The 26,203-nt window shown below is 38.4% G+C and overlaps 1 protein-coding gene across 27 annotated transcripts in view; it reads right to left on the reverse strand.

The window, feature by feature from the left end:
- LOC100562425 (protocadherin gamma-B4) overlaps positions 1-26,203 on the reverse strand; it is a 378,208-nt gene that overhangs the window by 177,731 nt on the left and 174,274 nt on the right. The window contains exon 1 of one of the 27 annotated variants that reach the window (XM_062979491.1): positions 13,567-16,991. The exons of 25 other annotated variants lie outside the window; for them this stretch is intronic. In XM_062979491.1, coding sequence (XP_062835561.1) covers positions 13,567-15,975 — 2,409 coding nt within the window. In that variant the 5' untranslated portion in view covers positions 15,976-16,991. Of the gene's footprint in view, positions 1-7,771; positions 10,977-13,566; positions 16,992-26,203 lie in introns of those variants that run through there. One more of the 27 variants, XM_062979488.1, reaches the window with a different exon arrangement.

The raw sequence follows: 26,203 nt of genomic DNA on the forward strand, positions 1-26,203 counted from the left end.
AAAGAACTCACCCCATCATCATTACTCATCTCTGTCTTTAAAATATTTTCTTGATTGGCTGTCAATAGCATGTCAGAATTCTGATCACATGAAAAATTCCCTGCAGCTTGAACACTTGGTGCCGGAAAGGTAAATTCCTGTATCCTGGACTCAGAAGATAAACAGAGTTGATAAGAGTAAGGCAAAGTTCCTTCTTCATAGTTTGGTGGGAATATGACAGTATTGTTCGAATGAGGAACAGGACCAAAGCACTGCAAGAATTTGGGACTCCCTGATCTTCGAACCTTTGTCAAGATGGCCAAGATCGCTGTCAGGAGGAATAAGAAGGAAATCAAAGCCAAGGCAAGGACCAAATAGAACTGGAGGTCCAACTGATAATCTGGGTCCCTGGGTTGGCTATTAATTTCTGGAAGGGCCTCCTGGAAGGTCTCAGCAAACACCAGGTTAAGACTCACAGTACTGGATAGTGGTGGTTGGCCATTATCCTTCACTAAGATCACCAGTCTCTGCTTGACAGCATCTCTTTCCAAAAACGTCCGGGAAGTCCTGATCTCACCATTATGGGCCCCAATTGTGAAAAGTCCTGGCTCAGTGGCCTGGACCAAATGGTAGGAGAGCCAAGCATTGTGTCCCGAGTCGGCATCTACCGCCACCACTTTGGTCACCAGATAACCCTCCTCAGCTGAGCGAGGCACCATCTCAAACAAGGCTGAGCCCTCCACTCCCTGAGAAGGATAAAGAATTTGAGGGCTCTTGTCATTCTGATCCAGGATGAAGACTTTCACAGTGGCAGTGCTGCTGAGCGGAGAGGAGCCTCCATCTTGGGCTTTCACTTCTATCTGAAACTCCTGGAACTGTTCATAGTCAAAGGAGCGCTGAGCATAGATGATGCCACTTTCAGAGTTGATGGAGAGGTAAGACGAGAGAGGCAACTCCTGAATATTGCTTGTGAGGAGGGAATATTGGATTTGGCCATTGCGTTCCAGATCTGGGTCTGAGGCTCGGACATGGAAAATGGAGAAGCCCGAAGGATTGTTCTCTGAAACAAAGGCAATGTAAGAAGATTTCTCAAAGGCAGGGGAATTGTCATTGATATCTGAAATCTTCAGGGAAATTATCTTGTCAGTTGAAAGAGGGGGTGTGCCTTTGTCTGTTGCTCTTATTGATATATTGTACTCTGGGGTGCTTTCCCTATCCAAGGGACCATCAGTGATAATCTTATAGAGATTACTAGATGCTGATACTACTTTGAATGGCAGAAAATCTTTTAAGTTGCAAGTAATTTCCCCATTATCCCCAGAATCTCTATCCTTTATATTGATGAGTGCTACTAGAGTTCCAAGTGCAGAATCTTCCGGTATTGGGCTGGACACGGAGGCAAGGATAACTTCTGGGGCATTGTCATTCTCATCTAATACTTTTATTTTGACATTCGAGTGACCTGCTAATTCACCGCCATCTCTTGCTTCTACGGCCAACAAATATTTGTCCACTTCCTCAAAGTCCAGAGGTTCCTTAAGGGTTATTTTCCCATCTTTTGAATCCAAAATGAATTTCTGGAATGCACGTTCAGGAATGTTTTTAAAGCTGTAACTGATCTGGCCATTTGAACCTGCATCTCTGTCTGTGGCTTTCACCTGAATCACTAGAGAGCCACGTGGTGTAGTCTCTTTCAGGTTCACCATGTACAGCTCTTGAGAGAATACTGGTGAGTTGTCATTGGCATCAATGACTGCAATCCATATTTTCGCTGTCCCCGTTTTGGGTGGCTTCCCTCCATCCAGAGCCATAAGAGTTAAATGGAAACTGCTTTCAGTTTCATGATCCAATTGTTTGTTCAGCACTAATTTTACATACTTTTCCCCAAATTGTCTTTCTTTCACATCCAGAACAAAGTTTTGATTTATATTAAGGCTGTAACCCTGCAATGTATTCATCCCAATATCAGGATCCTCAGCTTGCTCAAGAAGAAATGTAGTTCCTGGTAAAGTTGATTCAATTATCTCCAGTTTGATATCACCATGCAAAAAATGTGGTGCATTGTCATTTACATCCTGGACATCTACAATTACATGAAAAATATTCAAAGGATTTTCAGCCATGACTTCAAAACTGATGGTGCAGGATATACTTTCCCCACATATTTCCTCTCTATCAATTCTATCATTTACATAAAGATTCCCATTTTCTGCACTGATAATGAAATATTGTTTTTCATCCACAGAAAGAATATGTAGATTGCTACTTGCTATTTCTTCAGTATTTAGTCTCAGATCTTTGGCAAGATTTCCCACAATGGAGCCCCTTTCCAGTTCTTCAGGAATTGAGTACTGAATATGTTCTGGGGCAGCTTTGCAAAACAAAGAGAAAAATAAGAGAATTACTTGCCTTTGTAGAGATCTGCTGCTGTGTTTGTTCCTGGTCTCCATTCCATGCAATGAGAAAATCTCCTTTACCCTTATTTGATATGATCAGATAAGCTGATGAATTTCAAATTTTGTTCAGGATCCAGAAATATTGATGGAGCATAAAGTCACTGGTTTTGGGATCTTTACAGTATTTTCTTTTCTCGGAAATAAATTTATGTATGTCCCTATGTCCTGCTATTTCCCAATGAATAAGCAATTTCACTGCATGAAACATCTCTGGAATTGCAGTTCTTTGCTGGCCAACAGTGGCACTCTGAGGCAGAAATGGAGAACTGCAAGCTATGTCTAAGGAAATGCTTTGAATAGAATTTCTCTGGTTTTTTCATACTTGTGTTTGGCTGGTTTAAACTAAAGGAAGCACCATCTTCATAAGCAACACATATCTAGAACTGCTATTTCCCCATCTTCATTGGAGAAAACTGTATCAGAAAGTAAGTGATAATTCATCCTTTTATTGTTGTTTTAAATGCACCTCCACACTGTGCCCGACTTAAGGCAATCCTATGGTGAACCTATCCCCAGTTTGCACTCTTGAAGGGTATCACATCCTACATCTCATTTAGAAGCAACTCAAATAGATTTAAGAATAGAGTTGCTCCCACATTCTGACTACTTTGTCTCACCTTTCCAGGTAGATAGAATATACTAGTTATCTAGATATGATCATCAGCCATACTTACAGAGAAAACTGGGAGAAATTGTCAAGTTTTATTGGTCAACAATATCCTGATGTCCCACACAGATCAGTTAGTTAATGTATCCATGCTTTTTTGCCTTTTTGCTCAGTCGAATGGCAGAGAAATGAATCCTCTAAAGTGTCTCATGTAAACCATCCATATTGTGAGACAGTAGTACATTTACAAGACAGACCCACCTTTTCTCCAGTCCAACTTCCCCCAATTCCTTCTAGAGTACAACCAAGATTGTCAGGTCTATACTCTCTGAATGCCTGGAGCAATTTGTGCTTTTTCACCAACTATGTACCTTCAAGATGGAAGTGAAATATCCACAATCCAGGTTTATCATGGTGTTTTGATTGTGTAGAGGTAAACTAAGGATCAGTACAGATTAGTGATGTGTAAACTGTACAGAGAGAGTGGATTATGATGGTGTTTACCTTTCAGAACCAAGGTAGTGAAATGAGTCTTTACATATGAGAATCAAAGAATCTCTAGGAATAGCTGCAGTTACACTCTTTTAGGTTGATTGGTTAAGGAGTAAGTGACAAGGCAAGTTTAAGTCATGAGGATAATAAAAAAAAATCAAGAGCACAACTTTAACTAGAAGGTAACAGATGGTTGCTTAGAAAGGAAAACAACAGTTATGTACAGATCTAAGTAACTCTGTCTTTTGATTGTCATACATGCACACTAATCCCTAATGCCAAGTTGTCTTTCTGAAGAGGAGGAGCTGGCTATCGCTATAGCCAGAAACCACAGTCATAACTTTGGGCACTTTTCCTGTTTCCTTCCCTCAGCCTTTTATGGAAACTCTGATTGTTGTATTTGTTTTATATTTACATTATTCATTTCTATGTTTGGATTCTAAGCATAGAAGAATTGAAAGTGCAATTGCTACATGTCTATATCAGAAAATTGGCATTACATATGTATCATTCTAAAACTGTACAGAAACATTAATGACTAGCATACTAGCTGTGAATTTTAAAAAATACCATATTTATTCAAGTCGAATGCTCACCTTTTTGGGCTAACATACATAGCTAAGGTTGAGGTGCAAATTAGATTCGATGAAGTGTAAGAATTGCGCACCGAAACGCTTCTGTGCTGTTGGACAAGAGATCCCAGGTGGGGACAGAGGAAAATGAAGTGACAGTGGCCATGATAAGGCTGGTGGCAAGACCTGATGGAGAGGCTTCCCATCAGCCTTTTCGCAGCCATTACTATATTGCATTACATTTGATAACAAATTTTTTTTTCTTGTAACATACACTTTGCAAACCGAGGTGCACATTACATTCAATGGTGCATTATACTTGAGTAAATACAGAGACTTCTATTATTGAAAAACCATACTATGAGCTCATACGATGTTACAATCATATTTTCATATTTTTCTTCAGCAATATCTGGCTTGAAAAAGCATGCCTACACAATGTGATGATTATTCAGCTATATTTATGTTGCTTCTAATATAGGCCTTGTTCTGTTGAAGATTTTTTTAAAAAAATTACAAGAAATCAGTGTAGCTACAAATGGTGCAAACTTATTCGTTTTGCTTTTCAAAGTTTATTTTTCTTGCTCTTTTCATTGAAATTTGGAAATTGTTTCCTCAAAGTCAATTTCATATACAGTTAACTCTTGATAGGCAAAATAACTAAATAGCCTTTGTCACCAAGCAGAAATCTTGCAGTTTTCGAAGATTTCTTGGCTAATGAAACATCTTTCAGCTTCTGCCATAATCACTGGTAGTGCCCAAAATATATGCATAGCTCTCTCCAAGTCATTGAAATCTATGTCAGAAATCTCACATAATAAAGTATCACACAATATTTCACATTGTTTTCCAAGAGTATATTTGAGAGTATCTATTATCTATAACATTTTAGGAAGAAAGAATTCTAAAAAAGACTTGTAGAATACATGTGAAAAGGACATTTATTCATCTATTGTCTGGGCCTATAAACAACCAAAATGTAAACAACAAGAATGGATGTCCAAAGAACTTTAAACTGAGGCTAAGATTTAAAAGAGGCACGCACAAAGAAATGGAAAAGGGGGGAAATCACCAAAGAGGAAATCAAACAAATAACCAACGTATGTAGGACAAAGGTTTGTAAGGCTAAGGCGCAAAATGAGCTTAGACTTCCCAGAGAGATTTAAAACAATAAAATAGGTTGTTTGGTTATGTCAAAAGAAAAAGGAAATGGTAGGGCCTCTGTATGGAGAAGGTGGTGAAATGCTAACAGGGGATAGGGAAAAGGTAGAGCTTCTCAACACCTTCTTTGCCTCAGTCCTCTCTAAAGAGGAAATTGGTGTTCAACCAGAGCAATATGGAGTGGGTGAGGTAATAGGGAAAATGCAACCAAAACAGGTAGTCCAGGAGTACCTGGCCACTCTAAATGAATTAAAGTCTCCAGGGCCAGATTAACTACATTCAAGAGTATTGAAGGAACTAGCAGAAGTAATTTCAAAGTCACTGACAATAATTTTTGAGAATTCTTGGAGAACAGGAGAAGTCCTAGCAGACTGGAGCAGGGCAAATGTTGTCCCTATCTTCGAGAAGAGAAAAAAAGAGGTCCCAAACAGTTACTGTACAGTCAACCCGACATTAATACCAGGAAATATTCCAGATAAGATCATTAAGGTGGCAGTCTGCCATCACTTAGAAAGGAATGTTGTGATTACTAAAAGTCAACACCGATTTCTCAAAAACAAGTTGTGCCAGACTAATCTTTTTTTTTTTTAATAGAGTTACAAGCTTGGTAGATGCAGGGAATGCTATGGATATAGCATATCTTGATTTCAGTAAGGCCTTAGACAAGATCCCCCATGACATTCTTGCAAACAAACTAGTCAAATGTGGACTAGAAAATGCTACTATTAAGTGGATCTGTAATTGGTTTAGTGACTGAACCCAAAGGGTGTTCACCAATGGTTCCTCTTCATCCTGGAAAGAAGTGACTATTAGAGTGCCACAGGGTTCACTCCTGGGCCCAGTACTGGTTAATATTTTTATTAATAACTTTGACGAAGGATTAGAGGGCATGCTTATCAAGTTTGCAGATGACACCAAATTAGGAGGGATAGCTAATACTTTAGAGGACAGTATCAAAATTCAAAATTACCTTAACAGATTAGAGAGCTGGGCCAAATTTAACAAAATGAATTTCAACAAGGAGAAACGTAAGATACTAAGGCAGAAAAAAATGAAATCAGAGATACAGAATGGGTGATGCCTGGCTCGTCAACAGTGCATGTGAAAACAATCTTGGAGTCTTCGTAGACAAATTGAACATGAGTCAACAGTGTGATGCAGCAGCTAAAAAAGCCAAAGGGATTTTGGTCTGCATCAAAAGGAGTATAGCATCTAGATCAAAGGAAGTCATGGTGCCTCTCTATTCTGCTTTGGTCAGTCCTCACCTGAAATACGGTGTCCAATTCTGGGCACCACAGTTTAAAAGAGATATTGACAAGCTGAAAAGTATCCTGAGGAGGGCAACTAAAATGATCAACGGTCTGGAGACTATGAGTCCCTATGAGGAGTGTCTTTAAAGAGCTGGGTATGTTTAGCCTGAAGAAGAAAAAGTTGAGAGGAAACATGATAGCCATGTATAAATATGTGAAAGGATGTCATAAGGAAGTGGGAGTAAGCTTGTTTTCTGCTGCCCTGGTAAATTAGGACTTGGAGCAATGGGTTCAAATTACAGGAAAGGAGATTCTACCTGAACATTAGAAACAACTTCCCGACTGCAAGAGCTGTTTAGCAGTGTAATCCTCTGCCTTGGAATGTGGTGTAAGCGCCTTCCTTGGAGGCTTTTAAACAGAGGGTGGATGGCCGTCTGTTGGGTACCTTAATTGTGCTTTTCCTGCATCACAGGGGGTAGGACTAGATGCCCATATGGTCTCTTCCAACTCTACGATACTACAATACTACGAGCAGTATTAGCTCTTACTGTCCTGAAGACTGATGATGATGATGATGATGATGATGGCGTTTCATCCTTCTCATGAGCATCTCCTCCCGCATTTTATATAAAAGAAATGTTGATGGCTCTTCATAGAATTTAATACAAAGAGAAACACCATGTTTTGACTCTCAAACTGGAAGTTCTATTTCAACAAACAGAACAATCGCACGTTCTCCATTCTAGAGAGGCAAGTAGGACAACTGACTATTATGTTGCTTTATCTACAGTAGAATGGGGTATGAATACCTTCAGAATATCTCGCATAACATGGACAACAGCTACATACATATATACATACATACATAGATACAAGGAAAGATGTGTTTCTAAACAGCTGTAATAAGACCTAAAGTATCATTTCATATCCTTCAGTCCATGGACTGTTCCTTCATCATGGTCAAACATTCCTGTGTCTCCTTGCACCAGTAGATGAAATATCCCCAGGCCTAGAGCATGCATATACAACGCTTTCATTAAAAATTATGGTCTTTCAATAGAATTCTTCCAAATGGGGTCTGAAATAACATGCAATTCTAAAAGAATAAACAATTCAGCCTTATAAAGATTATTCCATAAAGTTGGAATAATGAACTAAAATCAGGATGTAAGAATTGAAAATATGTTATTACTTGGTGTAGAAAATTCAGTCTTAATATACTATAAAATAGGCATATTTAAGAAAAAAACTCACCCCATCATCATTACTCATCTCTGTCTTTAAAATATTTTCTTGATTGGCTGACAATAGCATGTCAGAATTCTGATTACATGAAAAATTCCCTGCAGCTTGAACACTTGGAGCTGGAAAGGTAAATTCCTGTATCCTGGACTCAGAAGATAGACACAACTGATAGGAATAAGGCAAAGTCCCTTCTTCATAGTTTGGTGGGAATATAACAGTATTGTTTGAATGGGGAACTGGACCAAAACACTCCAAAAACTTGGGTTTCCCTGATCTTCGGAGCTTTGTCAGAATGGCCAGAATCACTGATAGGAGGAATAAGAAGGAAATCAAAGCCAAGGCAAGGACCAAATAGAACTGGAGGTCAGACTGATACTCTGGGTCCCTGGGTTGGCTGTTAATTTCTGGAAGGGCCTCTTGGAATGTCTCAGCAAACACCAGGTTAAGACTCACAGAACTGGAAAGTGGTGGCTGGCCGTTATCCTTCACTAAGATTACTAGTCTCTGCTTCAAAGTGTCTCTTTCCAAGAATGTCCGTGATGTTCTGATCTCACCATTATGGGCCCCAATTGTGAAGAGCCCTGGCTCAGTGGCCTGGACCAGATGGTAGGAGAGCCAAGCATTGTGCCCAGAGTCTGCATCCACCGCTACCACTTTGGTCACCAGATAACCCTCCTCGGCTGAACGAGGCACCATCTCAAACAAGGCTGAGCCCTCCAGTCCCTGAGAAGGATAAAGAATTTGAGGGCTCTTGTCATTCTGGTCCAGGATGAAGACCTTCACAGTTGCAGTACTGCTGAGGGGAGGGGAACCTCCATCTTGGGCCCTCACTTTCACTTGAATTTCTCTGCTCTGTTCATAGTCAAAGGAGCGCTGAGCATAGATAGTTCCACTTTCAGAGTTGATTGAGAGGTAGGATAAGAGAGGCAGTTCGTGAATGTTGCTTCTAAGCAGGGAGTAAGTGATTTGGCCATTGCGTTCCAGATCTGGGTCTGAGGCTCTGACCTGGAAGATGGAGGAGCCTGAAGGATTGTTTTCTTGCACAAAGACGGTGTAAGAGGATTTCTCAAAGGTGGGAGAATTGTCATTGATATCTGAAATTTTCAGAGAAATTATCTTCTCTGTTGAAAGAGTGGGTGTGCCTTTGTCAGTTGCTATGATTGTGACATTGTACTCTGGGGTTCTTTCCCTGTCCAGTAAACCATCTGTAAAAAGCTTAAAGAAATTATTGGGTGTTGACACTACTTTGAATGGCAAAATGTCTTTTAAATAACAAGTAATTTCCCCATTAGCCCCAGAATCTCTATCTTTAATGTTAATGAGTGCTACTAGAGTTCCTGTTGCTGAATCCTCAGGTATTGGGCTGGATAAGGAGGCAAGAACCACTTCTGGGGCATTGTCATTCTCATCTAATACTTTTATTTCAACTTTAGAGTGAGTTGCTAATCCACCACCATCTCTTGCTTCTACTGCTACTAGATATCTTTCTGATTCTTCAAAGTCCAGAGCTTCTTTAATTGTTATTTTCCCATCTTTTGAATCCAAACTGAATTTCTGACGAGCACGTTCAGGGATGTTTCTGAAGTTATAGGTGACTTGGCCATTTGAACCTGCATCTTTGTCTGTGGCTTTTACCTGTACCACTAGAGACCCACGTGGTGTATTCTCTTTCAGGTTCACCGTGTATAGCTCTTGAGAGAAAACTGGTGAGTTGTCATTGACATCGATGACTGTAATCCATATTTTGACTGTCCCCGTTTTTGGTGACTTCCCTCCATCCAGTGCCATAAGAGTTAAATGGAAAATGCTTTCACTTTCATGATCCAATTGTTTCTTTAGCACTAATTTTACATATGTTTTCCCAGACTGTCTCTCTGTCATGTCCAAAACAAAGTACTGATTTGTATCAAGGCTATAATTTTGTATTGTATTCATCCCAATATCAGGATCCTCAGCTTGCTCAAGGAGAAATGTGGCTCCTGGCAAAGTTAATTCACTGATCTCCAGTTTGATATCACCATGCAGAAAATATGGTGCATTGTCATTCACATCCTGGACCTCTACAATTACATGAAAAATGTTCATTGGATTTTCAGCCATCACTTCAAAGCTGATGGTGCAGGATATGCTTTCCCCACATATTTCCTCTCTATCAATTCTGTCATTTACATAAAGATTCCCGTTTTCTGCACTGATAATGAAATATTGCTTTTCCCCTAAAGAAAGGATATGCAGATTGCTGCTTGCTATTTCTTCAGTTTTTAGCCTCAGATCTTTGGCAAGATTTCCCACAATGGAGCCCTTTTCCAGTTCTTCAGGAATTGAATACTGAATCTGTTCTGGAGCAGCTTTGCAAAACAAAGAGAAAAATAAAAGAAGTACTTGCCTTTGTAGAGATCTTCTGCTGTGTTTGTTCATGTCCTCCATTCCACTCAGTGAGAAAGTCTGCTTTATCCTTGTTTAATATGATCAAAGAAAGTGAGGAATTTCAAATTCAAATCCAGAAATAATGATGAAGGAAGTTGCTGGTTTTTGGTTCTTTATATTGTAGCATTTCCTTTTCTCAGAAACAAATGTTTGCACGTCCCTACTCTTCTCTTTCTCAGTGAATAAGCAATTTCACTGCATGAAACATCCCTGGAATGGCAGTTCTTAGCTGGCCAACAGTGGCACTCTGAGGCTGAAAGGGAGAACTGCAAGTCAAGTCTAAGGAAATTCTTGGAATAGAATGTCTTGCTGTTTACATGCTTGCATTTGGCTGGTCCAAATAGAGGAAGCACAATAACATATATGTATAAATGTTTTCCCCCAGCCTCATTGTAGAAAACTGTGTCAGAAAGTGATAATTCATCTTTTTTGTGTGTTTTAAATGTGCCTTCAAGTTGTGTCTAACTTACAGCGATCCTACAGCTAATCTATCACAGGGGTTTTTTTGGGGCAAAATTTATTCAGGTGGGGCATGTTTCTGTCTTCTTCTAAGGTTGAGAAAGTGTGACTTGTCCAACACTCATTATACCACACGGTCTATTTTTCTTGTATTGTATTCTTAAATTAGAAGAGATCCCTCTTTGAGGCATTCTGCCAGGTATGAAAACTTCCAGCAGTCACCTCTCCCTCTCCAAATTATGTAAATACAGTAGAGTCTCACTTATCCAAGCTAAACGGGCCGGCAGAAGCTTGGATAAGCGATTATCTTGGATAATAAGGAGAGATTAAGGAAAAGTCTATTAAACATCAAATTAGGTTATGATTTTACAAATTAAGCGCCAAAACATCATGTTATACAACAAATTTGACAGAAAAAGTAGTTCAATACACATTAATGTTATGTTGTAATTACTGTATTTACGAATTTAGCACCAAAATATCATGATATATTGAAAACATTGACTACAAAAATGGCTTGGATAATCCAGAGTCTTGGATAAGCGAAGCTTAGATAAGTGAGACTCTACTGTACTTGAATTTACTCTCCAAGAATGTTAGAAGTAGTATACTTCAAGGATCTAGGAGATAGATTTTTTTATAGAAACCAAAGAAAAGAAATTCCTCTGGTCAATTATGTTGTCCATAACACAAAATCTGTTCCAGATCCTCTGATTCTGAGGGTTCGCTTCAGACAAATCTTTAGTCATAGTGAGATAGCTGAAGAGAGTACCACTGTAGTAATATGGTTCCAACCACATTTTGGCAGTGTTGTACATTCCCACCTCCACTGGTATTTCAGTTCATTACTTATAACAATATGTCAAGTGGTACACAGACAGCATGGATTTTGAGAAGTCTTTAGAATGCCATTCAAACTGAATTTATTTCCAGTCTACCACAGTTTAGCTGACCTCTAAGATATACTGAAAAGTATAACTATAGTAGCTAAATATAGTAGATATATATATATATATATATATATATATATATATATATATATATATATGAAGACAAGATATATTAAGTAGAATACTGATATTACAATGAATCATGGAATAAAGTTTTCATAAGAAACAATGTGTTGTAACTCAGATGCAAGCTATTTTGCAGATCGTATAGTATTTTGTTTTCTCAGAAATAAATGTTTGCATATATCTGTGTTCTGCTATTTTCCAGCAAATAAATATGGACTTGCCTGAGCTATGTGATCATCAGGCAAGGCGCTACTATCAGTCCCACCCCCAATACAAGTATGGTGGGTGGAGAAGTGAGAAAGAGCCTTCTCAATTGCTGTCCCTGGACTTTGGAGCCTGATGGCTCCATCCCTGTTGTCCTTTTGACAGGAGGCTGAAAGCTTTAATTTAAACAGGATTTTGAAACATAAAGAATGTAAATAACTAGGAGGCTGTATTGTTTTAGGCTGAACTGTTTTTAACAACTATTTATGTATGTATTTATAATATTTTAACTGAATTGTTCTAATAATGGTAATTAGTTTAATTTAATTTTAATTCTACTAACTTTTTGTACATTTTAACTGCATATCTTTTTGAGTTGCGAGCCACTTTGGATCCCAGTCTTGAGCAAAGAGGAGGAATAGAAGGAAGAAGATGAAGAAAAAAACCACTGCCAACATCAGCAATAATGTCCATCCAGCCTTATACTAGGCATGGATTTGCCTTATTGCACTCTCCAAAATGAATGGAGAAGGTTGAGGCACAGGTAGGGATGTGATGGAATCGTGTTCTCAATGAAAGTGAGATCTAGTGTGTGAAAAACAATGATATGGCTTTCTGCCTTCTCCTTATGTTATATTAGCACCACTCATTCACAGATTAGGATTAGCCCACATTTTAAAGATGAGTAGGAGTTTTCATGACAATTTTCCAGTTTCCTAGGGATTAATTTATGCCAGTGAAATAAATTGCAGGTGTGTTATATAGTTTTATAGATGGATATTCCTAAGGCTTCCAATGGGTTAAATTAGTCTTAAAGAGTATCCCATCCTACATCTCATTAAGAAGCAGATCAAAAGGATTTTGGGAAAAATTGCTCTTAGGCTCTGACTCTTTTGTCTCACCTTTCCAGGTAGGTCACATATACTAGGTAGCTGAGGAAAATAACTATGTGTCTCAATCACATTTAAACAGAAAACTCAGAGAAACTGGCAACCTTAGTTGGTTTACTATATTCTGCTCTCTTACACAGATTGGTCAGATAATAGATCCAAGCAGGGAAATAAATCCTTCAAAGGGTCATATGTAGACCACCCATATTATGAGACTGTACTTTTACAAGACAGACCCAAATCTTCTCTGGCCCATTTGGCAACACCAATTCCCTCCAACTCTTTCTGAGATACAGTTAAGCGTCAGGTCTATAGTCTCTGAATAGGTAGGGCAATGTGTACTTTTTCCAGCTCCCTCCAAGTGCCTGAAATCTTACATAACTTGGGCAATGGCTACATATATAAAAGGAAATATGTGTTACTAAATATTTGTAGTAAGACCGGAAGTATCATATAATATCCTGCAGTCCATGGGACTGTTCCTTCATCATGGTCAAACACTCCTGTGTGCCCATGCTCCAGTAAATGAAGTATCCCCAGGCCTAGATTATGTATACACAATACCTTTCATTCAAAATTATGGCCCTTCAATAGAATTCTTCCAAATGGGGCCTGAAATAATACTCAATTCCAAAAGAATCAACCATTCAATCTTTACAGATTGTTCAATAAAATTGGAATAATTAACTAAGACAATAATTTAAGAAATGATTAATGTGATTAATCAGTCATTCATTGAAATGGTGTAGAAAATTAAGTCTTAACATGTTGCAGTGACAAAATAGGTATTTATAAGAAGAAAACTCACCTCATCATCATTACTCTTTAAAATATTTCCTTGGTTGGTTGTCAATAGCATGTCAGAATTCTGATTACATGAAAAATTTCCTGCAGCTTGAACACTTGGTGCTGGAAAGGTAAATTCTTGTATCCTGGATTCAGAAGATAAACACAACTGATAGGAGTAAGGCAAAGTTCCTTCTTCATAGTTTGGTGGGAATATGACAGCATTGTTCGAATGGGGAATTGGACCAAAGCACTGTAAGAATTTGGGACTCCCTGACCTTCGAATCTTTGTCAGGATGGCCAAAATTGCTGTCAGGAGGAATAAGAAGGAAATCAAAGCCAAGGCAAGGACCAAATAGAACTGGAGGTCAGACTGATACTCTGGGTCTCTGGATGGGCTGTTAATTTCTGGAAGGGCTTCTTGGAAGGTTTCGGCAAACACCAGGTTAAGAGTCACCGTGCTGGATAGTGGAGGCTGGCCATTATCCTTCACTAAGATCACCAGTCTCTGCTTGACAGCATCTCTTTCCAAAAATGTCCGTGATGTCCTAATCTCACCATTATGCGCTCCAATTGTGAAAAGCCCTGGCTCAGTTGCTTGGACCAGATGGTAGGAAAGCCAAGCATTGTGACCAGAGTCTGCATCCACTGCCACCACTTTGGTCACCAGATAACCTTCCTCAGCTGAGCGAGGCACCATCTCAAACAAGGCTGAGCCCTCCACTCCCTGAGAAGGATAAAGGATTTGAGGGCTCTTGTCATTCTGGTCTAGGATGAAGATTTTCACAGTGGCAGTGCTGCTGAGGGGAGGGGAACCTCCATCTTGGGCTCTCACCTCCACCTGAAACTCCTGGCACTGTTCGTAGTCAAAGGAGCGCTGAGCATATATGATGCCACTTTCAGAGTTGATAGAAAGGTAAGACGAGAGAGGCAACTCTTGAACATTTCTTCTCAAGAGGGAGTAAGTGATTTGAGCGTTGCGTTCCAGATCTGGGTCTGAGGCTCGGACCTGGAAAATGGAGGAGCCTGATGGATTATTCTCTGCTACATAGGCAGTGTAAGATGATTTCTCAAAGGCAGGAGAATTGTCATTGATATCTGAAATCTTCAGAGAAATTATCTTCTCTGTTGAAAGAGGGGGTGTGCCTTTGTCAGTTGCTATGATTGTGACATTGTACTCTGGGGTGCTTTCCCTGTCCAGTAAACCATCTGTAAGAAGCTTGTAAAGGTTATTGGGTGTTGACACTACTTTGAATGGCAAAATGTCTTTTAAATAGCAAGTAATTTCTCCATTATCCCCAGAATCTCTATCTTTAATGTTGATGAGTGCTACCAGAGTTCCTGTTGCTGAATCCTCAGGTATTGGGCTGGACAAGGAAACAAGAATAACTTCCGGGGCATTGTCATTCTCATCTAATACTTTTATTTCAACCTTAGAGTGAGATGCTACTCCACCGCCATCTCTTGCTTCTACTGCTACTAAATATTTTTCTGATTCCTCAAAGTCCAGAGCTTCTTTAATCATTATTTTCCCGTTTTTGGAATCCAAACTGAATTTCTGGTTAACACGTTCAGGGATGTTTCTGAAGTTATAGGTGATTTGGCCATACGAACCTGCATCTTTGTCAGTGGCTTTCACCTGTACCACTAGAGACCCACGTGGTGTATTCTCTTTTAGGTTCACCATGTACATCCCTTGAGAAAAAACTGGTGAGTTGTCATTGATATCAATGACTGTAATCCATATTTTGGCTGTCCCCGTTTTTGGTGGCTTCCCTCCATCCAGAGCCATAAGAATTAAATGGAAACTGCTTTCACTTTCATGATCTAATTGTTTCTTCAGCACTAATTTTACATATGCTTTTCCAGATTCTCTCTCTGTCATGTCCAGAACAAAGTACTGATTTGTATTAAGGCTGTACTCCTGTATTGTATTCATCCCAATATCAGGATCCTCAGCTTGCTCAAGGGGAAATGTGGCTCCTGGCAAAGTTAATTCACTGATCTCCAGTTTGATATCACCATGCAGAAAATATGGTGCATTGTCATTCACATCCTGGACCTCTACAATGATATGAAAAATATTCATACGATTTTCAGCCATCACTTCAAAACTGATGGTGCAGGATATACTTTCCCCACATATTTCCTCTCTATCAATTCTATCATTTACATAAAGATTCCCATTCTCTGCACTGATAATGAAATATTGCTTTTCCCCTAAAGACAGAATATGCAGATTGTTACTTGTTATTTCTTCAGCATTTAGTCTCAGATCTTTGGCAAGATTTCCTACAATGGAGCCCTTTTCCAGTTCTTCGGGAATTGAATACTGAATCTGTTCTGGTGCAGCTTTGCAAAACAAAGAGAAAAATAAAAGAATTACTTGCCTTTGTAGAGATCTGCTGCTGTGTTTGTTCATATCCTCCATTCCACTCAATGAGGAAATCTGCTTTATCCTTGTTTAATATGATCAGATAAAGTGAAAAATTTCAAATTCAAATTCAGAAATAATGATGAAGGTAGTCGGTGGTTTTTGGTTCTTTATATTGTAGCATTTCCTTTTCTCAGAAACAAATGTTTGCATGTCCCTACTCTGCTCTGTTTCAGTGAATAAGCAGTTTCACTGCATGAAACATCCCTGGAATAGCAGTTCTTAGCTGGCCAACAATGGCGCTCTGAGGCGGAAATGGAGAACTGCAAGCCATGTCTTAAGCAAATGCTTTGAACAGGATTTATATTTGGCTCGTTCAAGGTAGAGGAAGCACAATAACACATATCTAGAAATGTTTTTCCCCAGCCTCATTGTAGAAAACTGTATCAGAAAGTAAGTGATCATTCATCCTTTTGTTGGTGCTTTAAATGTGTTGTCACGTTGACTTGCAGCAATCGTACAGTGAATCTATCAAAGGATTTTCTTGGCAAGATTTGTTCAGACGGGGTATGTTTGTGTCTTCGTCTGAGGTTGCGAGAGAGTCACTTGCCCAAGTGGGGATTTGAATCCTCATCTCTACAATCATAGTCCAACACTCAAATCATTATACCACACTGTCTCTTTTTCTTGGACTGTTTTCTTAAATAGGAAGAGATGCCTCTCTGAGGCTTTCGGTCAGATATGGAAAAGACTTCCAGCAATCACATCTTCCCCATTCCAAATTATGTAAATATTTCAATTTACTCTCCATGAATGTTAGAACTAGTATATTTCAAGGATCTGGGAGACAGATTTTTTAAAGAAACAAAACCAAATAAAATAAAATAAATCCCTCTGATCAGTTATGTTGTCCATAACACAAAATCTGTTCCAGATCCTCTGATTCTGAGTGTTCGCTTCAGACAAATCCTTAGTCAAAGTGAGAAAACTGAAGAGGGTACCACTGTAGTAACATGGTTTCAACCACATTTTGGCAGTGTTGTAAATTGCCACCCCCACTGGTAACTGTATTTCAATTCATTACTCATAAAAATATGTAAAGTGATACACAGACAGCATGTATTCTGAGATGTCTTTAGAATGTGATTCAAACTGCATTCATTTCCAATCTGTCACAGTTCAGCTGACCCCTAAAATATACTGAAATATATAACTATAGTAGCTAAATATATGAAGACAGCAATATTAAGTATGATTTTTTAAAAATTTTATGTCAGTGAAAAATTGCAGGGATGTTGTTTGGCTTTATAGGTCGATATACCTAAGGCTTCCAATGGGTTAAATTAGGTTGCACTCTTGAAGGGTAGCCTATCCTATGCCTCATTTAGAAGCAGATCAAGAGGATTTAGGAAAGGAATTGCTCTTAGCCTCTGGCTCCTTTATCTCGCCTTTCCAGATAGGTAGCATATACTAGGTAGCTGAGAAGAATAACTATGTGTCTCAATCACACTTAAGGAGAAAACTTAAGAGCTCTTCCACACAGCCATATAACCCAGAATATCAAGGCAGATAATCCATAATACCTTCTTTGGACTTGGTTATCCGAGTCCACACTGCCATCCAGTTCAATGTGGAATTTATACAGCTGTGTGGAAGGGGTCTTAGAGAATTTGGCAACCTTAGTTGGTTTACTGTATCCTGGTGTCTTACACAGATGAGTCAGATAATGGATCCATGCAGTGTTATAAATTCTCCAAAGGGTCTAATGTAGACCACCATATTGTGAGACTGTACATTTACAAGACAGACCCACCACTTCTCTGGGCCATTTGGAAACACCAACTCTCTCCAACTCCTTCTGAGGTACCATCAAGAGTAGCGTCTGTCAAGTCTATAGTCCCTCAATAGGTGGGGCAATGTGTGCTTTTTCAGCTCTCTCCAAGTCCCAGAAACCTGTGTTAGAAATAACCTATCTTGCAATAGTTCACATTCTTTTTCAAAAGTATATCTGAGCATTTTTTTTCACCTACAACATTTCACAAAGAATTCTGAGGAAGACTAATAGAATTTATGTGAAAAGAGCATTCATTCATAAATTGTCAGTGCCTATAAATCCTATGAGCAGCATTAGCTCTTTCTGTCCTAAAGATCAATGATAATTATTATTATGGGAATTCATCCTTCTCATAAGCCTCTTCTCCTTCATATTATATAAAAGAAATGTTGATTGGTCTTATAGAATTTAACACAAATACAAACACAGTCTTGTGATTCTCAAATGATGCATTCTATTTCAAGAGTAAAATCACACTTTTTTCCATTCCAGAGATGTACGTCGGGGTGCTTTGAATGTGATTTTCCTGCTTCTTGGCAGGGGGTTGGACTGGATGGCCCACGAGGTCTCTTCCAACTCTATGATTCTATGATTTTATGATTCTAAGTATGACAACTGTTGCTTGATTTGGTATAGAATGGTGTCTGAATGCCTACAGAAAATCTCACATAACTGGGACAATGGCTAGATACATACAAGGAAAAATGTTTCTATAAATATGTTTAGTATGAGCTAAAGTATCATCTCATATCCTGCAGTCTATGGGACTGTTCCTTCATCATGGACAAGCATTCCTGTGTCTTGATGAAGCACTATATAAAATATCCTGAAACCCAGATCATGCATACACAATAGCTTTCATTCAAAATTATGGTCCTTCAAAAGAATTCTTTCAAATGGGACCTGAAATAATGCTCAATCCCAAAAGAATAAACGATTCAAAAGATTATTCAATAAAGTTGGAATAATGAACGAAAACTGCGACTTAAGAAATGAAAATATGTTATTAATCAGCTATTAATTAAACGTGGAGAAGAAAATCCAGTCATAACATATTATAAAATAGGCAGATATAAGAAAAAAAAACTCACCCCATCATCATTACTCATCTCTGTCTTTAAAATATTTCCTTGATTGGCTGTTAATAGTATGTCAGAATTCTGATTACATGAAAAATTCCCTGCAGCTTGAACACTTGGGGCTGGAAAGGTAAATTCCTGTATCCTGGATTCAGAAGATAAACACAGCTGATAGGAGTAAGGCAAAGTTCCTTCTTCATAGTTTGGTGGGAAGATGACAGCATTATTCGAATGGGGAACAGGACCAAAGCACTGTAAGAATTTGGGACTCCCTGATCTTCGAACCTTTGTCAGGATGGCCAAAATCACTGTCAGGAGGAATAAGAAAGAAATAAGAGCCAACGCAAGGACCAAATAGAACTGGAGGTCCGACTGATATTCTGGGTCCCTGGATGGACTGTTAATCTCTGGAAGGGCCTCTTGGAAGGTTTCAGCAAACACCAGGTTAAGACTCACAGTACTGGATAGTGGAGGCTGGCCGTTATCCTTCACTAAGATCACCAGCCTCTGCTTGAGAGCATCTCTTTCCAGAAATGTCCGTGATGTCCTGATCTCACCATTATGGGCCCCAATTGTGAAGAGCCCTGGCTCAGTGGCCTGGACCAGATGGTAGGAAAGCCAAGCATTGTGCCCAGAGTCTGCATCCACCGCCACCACTTTGGTCACCAGATAACCCTCCTCAGCTGAGCGAGGCACCATCTCAAACAAGGCTGAGCCCTCCACTCCCTGAGAAGGATAAAGAATTTGAGGGCTCTTGTCATTCTGGTCTAGGATGAAGACCTTCACAGTGGCAGTACTGCTGAGGGATGGAGAGCCTCCATCTTGGGCTCTCACCTCCACCTGAAACTCCTGGCATTGTTCGTAGTCAAAGGAGCGCTGGGCATAGATGATGCCACTTTCGGAGTTGATAGAAAGGTAAGACAAGAGAGGCAGCTCCTGAATATTGCTTCTAAGGAGGGAGTAAGTGATTTGACCATTGTGTTCCAGATCTGGATCTGAGGCTCGAACACGAAAAATTGAGGAGCCTGAGGGATTGTTTTCTGATACATAGGATGTGTAAGACAATTTATCAAAGGTAGGAGAATTGTCATTAATGTCTGAAATCTTTAGGAAGATGGTTTTCTCCGTTGAAAGAGGTGGGGTGCCTTTGTCTGTTGCTATGATTGTGATATTATAGTCTGGATTGATTTCCCTATCCAGCAGTCCATCTGTAAGAAGTTCATAGAAATCATTGTTTGTTGATACTATTTTGAAAGGCATACCATTTCTTAAATGGCAAGTGATATCCCCATTATCTCCAGAATCTTTATCATGTACACTGATAAGGGCTACCAGTGTTCCTAGTGCAGAATCTTCAGGGATTGGACTGGATAAGGAGGCAAGAACCACTTCTGGGGCATTGTCATTTTCATCTATCATTTTTATTTCAACATTAGTGTGAGCTGCTAATCCACCTCCATCTCGTGCTTCTACTGTCATCACATACTTCTCTGTTTTTTCAAAGTCCAGTGCCTCCTTGACTGTAATTTTCCCGTCTTGTGAATCCAAGTTAAATTTCTGCCGAGCACGTTCAGGAATGTTCCTAAAGTTATAGTTGATTTGAGCATTTGAACCTGCATCTCTGTCTGTTGCTTTCACCTGTACCACTAAAGATCCACTTAGTATATTCTCACTCAAGTTCACCATGTACAGTTCTTGAGTGAAAACTGGTGGGTTGTCGTTGGCATCAATGACAGTAATCCATATCTTTGCTGTCCCCGTTTTGGGAGGGTCCCCTCCATCAACAGCCATAAGAATTAAATGGAAACTGCTCTCGCTTTCATGATCCAACTGCTTGTTCAACACCAATTTTGCATAATTCTTTCCATTTTCTCTGTCTTTAACATCCAAAGCAAAATACTTATTATTATTCAGGTAGTAGTCCTTTAGAGCATTTGCTCCTATGTCAGGATCCTCTGCTTGCTCTAAGATGAAAGTGGTTCCTGGTAACGTGGATTCAATTATCTGTAGCTTCATGTCACCATCCACAAAATGTGGTGCATTGTCATTAATGTCTTGGATCTCTACAGTTATATGAAAAACATTTCTAGGATTTTCAGACAGTACTTTAAAATTGATAGGGCAGGATTTACTTTCCCCACATATTTCCTCTCTATCAATCCTACCATTTACATAAAGATTCCCATTTTCTGCACTGATAGTGAAATACTGCTTTTCACCAAGAGAAAGAATGTGCATGTTGCTCTTTGCTATTTCTCCTGCAGACAATCTTAGATCTTTTGCCAGGTTTCCCACAATGGAACCCTTTCCCATTTCTTCAGGAATGGAATACTGAATGTTTTCTGAGGTAGCTTTGCAAAACAAAGAGAAAAATAAGAGAATTACTTGCCTTTGTTGTGATCTGTTCTCTTTGTGCTGGTCCTCCATTGCACTGAATAAAAAATTGCTTTATCCTTGTTTGGTGTGGTCAAATAAATTGAAAAAATTCAAATTCCTATTCAGACACGTTTAAGAATACTATCAATTCCACTGGTGTATGTTTATATACATTGTAGCATTTCCTTTTACCGCAAGAATGTTTGCTTTCCCTATGTCCTCCTGTTTCCTAATGAATAAGCAGTTTCACTGCATGAGGCATACTTACTTGGGTTTGTAGTTCCTCTTTGCTGGCCAACAGCGGCACTCTGAGGCTGCACTAGAAAACTGCAAGCCATATCTTAAATGAGTGAAATGAAACCTATTTCTTGCAATTTTCGTACTTCTGTGTAGTCATTTGAAAACAAAGAGAAACAATCTTCAGTACTTTGGCAAATAACACAAATTTAGAATTGTGTGTGAGATTTCTGTAGAATTACCTGTATTAGTAAACCCATATCAGAAAACAAGTAATCTATATTTTTGTGACCAGTGTATTCTTAAAAGGGAATTGATCGTTCGCTGAGGTTTTCTTAGTTGCAAATAAGACTTTTCAACATTCATGTTTATATCCAGTTAATACGTGTAACTTCTCCCATAATATTGCAATTCATTATCCACTGCACATGGAAAGCTACTAGTGTTCCCAACTTGAAAACATATCCATTTATTGAGCTGTGGATCCTCATATTAAAATATTCAGAAATACAACTCTAATCTGTTTAATATAGAAATGATAGATTGCTACTTAATATATTTGGTAACATTGTGAAACTCTAAAAGAAATGCCAATGAATGGCATCTACTTCAATGTAGCATTTTGGTTATATTCCATCAGTTTGAATTTAGGAACACTTTTTTGGGGGGGGGGTTGTTTATTTGGTTGTTTTTTTTGTTTTGTTTTTTTGCTTTATACTAGGGGAAAAACATCAGTTCCTTAAATTGGCTTTATTAGCTTACACTCCTAATGGTTTAAGTTGGTCTGCTCTAGTGAAGGGTATCCTACCTCTCACTGAGAAGCAGCTTGAATTTACACTGTGATAGTTTTGTCTCATCTAAACCCACCCAACTAGATGAGATAAAGCAACAAGACTCTTATTTCAATTTCTTTCTGGCATAATGGCAGAGAAAGGCATGGATCTATTCACTGATTGATACAGTGCAAGTCACCAGGATAAAGTTCTTCATTTAAGATAATTTTCTTTCTGATCTTTAAGTTTGCTTGAAGTCTATATTTGGAAGATATGTTAGTGTGGGTTAAATGAACCCACACTTGTTTCAGATTTTGTTAAAGGAAGAGCCCCAATGATTTTCTCTTGGCTTCATACACGGTTATGGAGCAACTTGTACATTCAGTGAAGACACACTATATACTTTTGCAAGAGGATGAGAGTATATTATTAGGAGAATGTAGACTCTAACAATTCTGCTTGACATGCAAGAGTTTCATGAGCAGGAAAGGAGAGCATTCAAATATATGGGTCCAGATATGTTCTATAGAATATCTATACTAATTTTATAGCTCTAAATATTAGTCACAATAGGATGCAACATCTGTCTAACTCAAATGCTAAATTTCACATTACATGACTAAATTTCCTAAACTAAAAAATTGTGTACTGACCCTAATAATGCAGGTTTAGAAAAAAAATACCATTTTTATCCATCAGTATGCTGCAGTTGAGTACAGATCTACATGGAACATACCACAGATACAAAAACAACATGTGAGAAGTACTTAGATATCAAATACCTTTAGACAGGTGGCCACTGATATTTTGTTGTGTGCCTTCAAGTTATTTTTGACCTATGTTGAGCTTACTATTGAGTTTTCTTGGCAGAATTTGTTCAGAGAGGGTTGCCTTTGGTTCCCTATCAGACTGAGAATGTATGCTTTGCCCATGTTCACACAGTAAATTTCCCTGACCAAGCAGGAATTCGAACCCTGGTTTCCCAGAGTTCTAGTTCGATGCTCAAACCACATTACCACACTGGCTCTCACTATTGACATTTACAAAGATCTAATTATGTTCAGTATGAGTTACTTCCCAAATAATAAATAAAATTAAATGTTATTCTAAGGTACAAAGAAATGGAAATAATCATTTAATTAACTTACTAAACTTATTTTTAAAAAATCAAGTCCAAAGGAGTGTATATCATAACTGGTATTACCACAGCATGATGTTAGAACAATTCACTAATTATTACAGAAAGTCATTTAGGCTTCACTACAGAATCACATATATAATCTAGCTGGCAATTATAAAGCTTTATGCTATAAAAAATTCCCAAAACCTTCCTTGAAATAAATAAATAAATAAATAAGCTGAATCAAAATAGAAAAGATATAAAATGCAGTTCTATCTACATTTCATGACATACTGGGATCAAACTATTAAACTGGATTTATCTACATCGCTTGCTGAAATATCTCTTGATTTGGATACTTACACATAACTCAAACTAAGAATTTGAGAAAGGTGCATATGCTTAAGAAAAAGGTTTTATCACATACATTTATTGAGAAGTAATTACAACACATTTTTTCACTCAAACACAAACATCGTTTTCAGAAAGATATCTAGACTTGAGTTTGTCTCTTTCCACTTATACGAATTAATTGAGATTCTGGAATCATTTTACTTGGAACTTCTTTTTGGATGGACTACCTTAGGTTTTGTCCACAGGAGAAAGACAGGAATGATATCACTAAAGGCTCTATTGCCTTGAAACATATTATCTCGATTGTTGCAGTCTGATCCATGCTGTCTAACTCTGTCTTGAAATCCTAATGTGAAAATTACAAAGAAATTGATTATGATATTTATACATTGGATGAATGGGTGGGTTCTGAATAAACCTTTTTTCATTTTCAATAACCCCATCTACCTATCTGTTACCCATGAGTGACTTATATCACTGTTTGCAGCTGCAACAACTTTTGGTGTTAATATATGGACAATCTGCTTGATCAAGGGAGGTTCTAAGACTGAGGCCTCTTCTACACTGCCATATAATCCAGCTTGATCAAGGGAGGTTCTAAGACTGAGGCCTCTTCTACACTGCCATATAATCCAGATTATCAAAGCAAATAGTCTTCATTATCTGCCTTGAACTGAATTATATGAGTCTACACTGCCATATAATCCAGTTCAAAGCAGATAACTTGGATTTTATATGGCAGCATACAAGGAGCCCGACTCCCACAAAACAATGAAGCATTCATTTGCGGTCACTTCACTAGTAGCAGAGAAAAAACAGCCAATTGATAAGTGGAATTTGTGATACGTTCATAATGAGCATTCTCACCATGGGCCAGCTCAAGCAAATATTTGCAGAGCCATGCAGACATTCTACTTCACAACAATATACAGAGAGGCAAGCATTAGAAGCATCACTTTTATGAATCATCAAGACCAAACCACAGGTAAGAGGAAACTGAGGTTATGGGAGAGAATTACAAATATTTTCACAAAGGCTTTAGTACTATTCATCAGACAACTGCAAAGAAAACACAATTTTTAAAAAGACTTATTTTGTTTTCAAGACATAAAATAAATTTAAAAAGAAATAGGCACATCTGATCCCTGCTGGAAATATTGCAAAGCTTAGCACGGAGGAGTGAACAATGTCTCACAGTGGGCAGTAGTAAGAGGGTTAGTTTGAATGACCTGAATAATCCTCTTTCCCTTTCTATCTATTATGGCCTCTGTGATGTAAACAATACTCTTAAGAAAGTTTCTCTCTTGACTTCCAAGATTGTAGTCAGGTTAGATCAGCATCCTGAGTGACTTTTGACGTCATCACATGGGGCTTTTTTAGTGTCCTAGGGTGGGGGCACTATAGACAGATATCATGAAAAATGGTAATACGTTAAGAATGTCCATCCACAACACCCCAGTTGATGTAAATGGTTCTGGTTAGTTCTGTAGAGTCCATGCAAATTCCACATTCAGAATATTCTATCATTTTACTTTCATTTGGCTTTTTTAAAAAAAGTGTTGTTGTAGTTTTTGTTTGTTGTTGTTGTTTTTGTTGTTGTGTGCCTTCAATTCATTTCTAATTTGTGGCAATCCTAAAGTGACCCTATTATAGAGGTTTCTGGAGCTGTGAATGAGTGACTCAACCTGTGAAAAAATCATTCCCTGGAGGGAATACTACTTTTCACCAACCAGTTCATCCCACCTCTAATTCCTCCCCCACAATTACACAATGAAGTAACATTCCAATTTTTGTAAAAACTGCAGGATGAAACAGTGTCTTTTAAAAAATGGATTGAAGTCTAGCGCATCAAGACCAAGTAAGTCAAGAGCATCATCAGGATTGTAATAACTACAGTGTATGTATACAGTGCTGAGAGTCATAGCCCAATGTTAAAAGAAAGAAAGCTGGCTGAATACAACAGCCACTAAATGCCAGGGGATGAGACAAAATGATCCAGCTCCCCTTTGGCTCTAGTAGGCAGGCACCTTTGGAGGAGGGCCTTACAAGAAGAAAGATGTCAAAGATGTCTGTGGAGTCAGTTCAATATAGAAAAAACACACAGAAGAATAGACATAATGTTTTGATGGACAGAAGCTCTTTGAAATATTAAACATAGATAACATGGACATTAAAAAAATAGCAAGGAATGACAGAGAGAATTATTGGGTCCAATTGATTGCAACAGACAAGAAGATAATTACAAAGATATATAATAAGTTATTAGAATGGTCCACCGAAACTGAGATGGTAAAAGGATGTATGACGAAATGGGAATTGAATATTGGTAGAACTATAAGTCTAAATGAATGGGAAACAGTATGGAATAAAAAGTTGAAATATACATATGCTACAGAGATAAAAGAGAACTGTGCAAGATGTTTCACTGTTGGTATATGACTCCACAGAAATTAGGAATCATGTACAAAAACTCAAATAACTAATGTTGGAAATGTGGTTTACAAGAGGGAAG

This window comes from Anolis carolinensis, chromosome 4 (genome assembly GCF_035594765.1).
Source record: "Anolis carolinensis isolate JA03-04 chromosome 4, rAnoCar3.1.pri, whole genome shotgun sequence".
Lineage (NCBI taxonomy): Eukaryota > Metazoa > Chordata > Lepidosauria > Squamata > Dactyloidae > Anolis > Anolis carolinensis.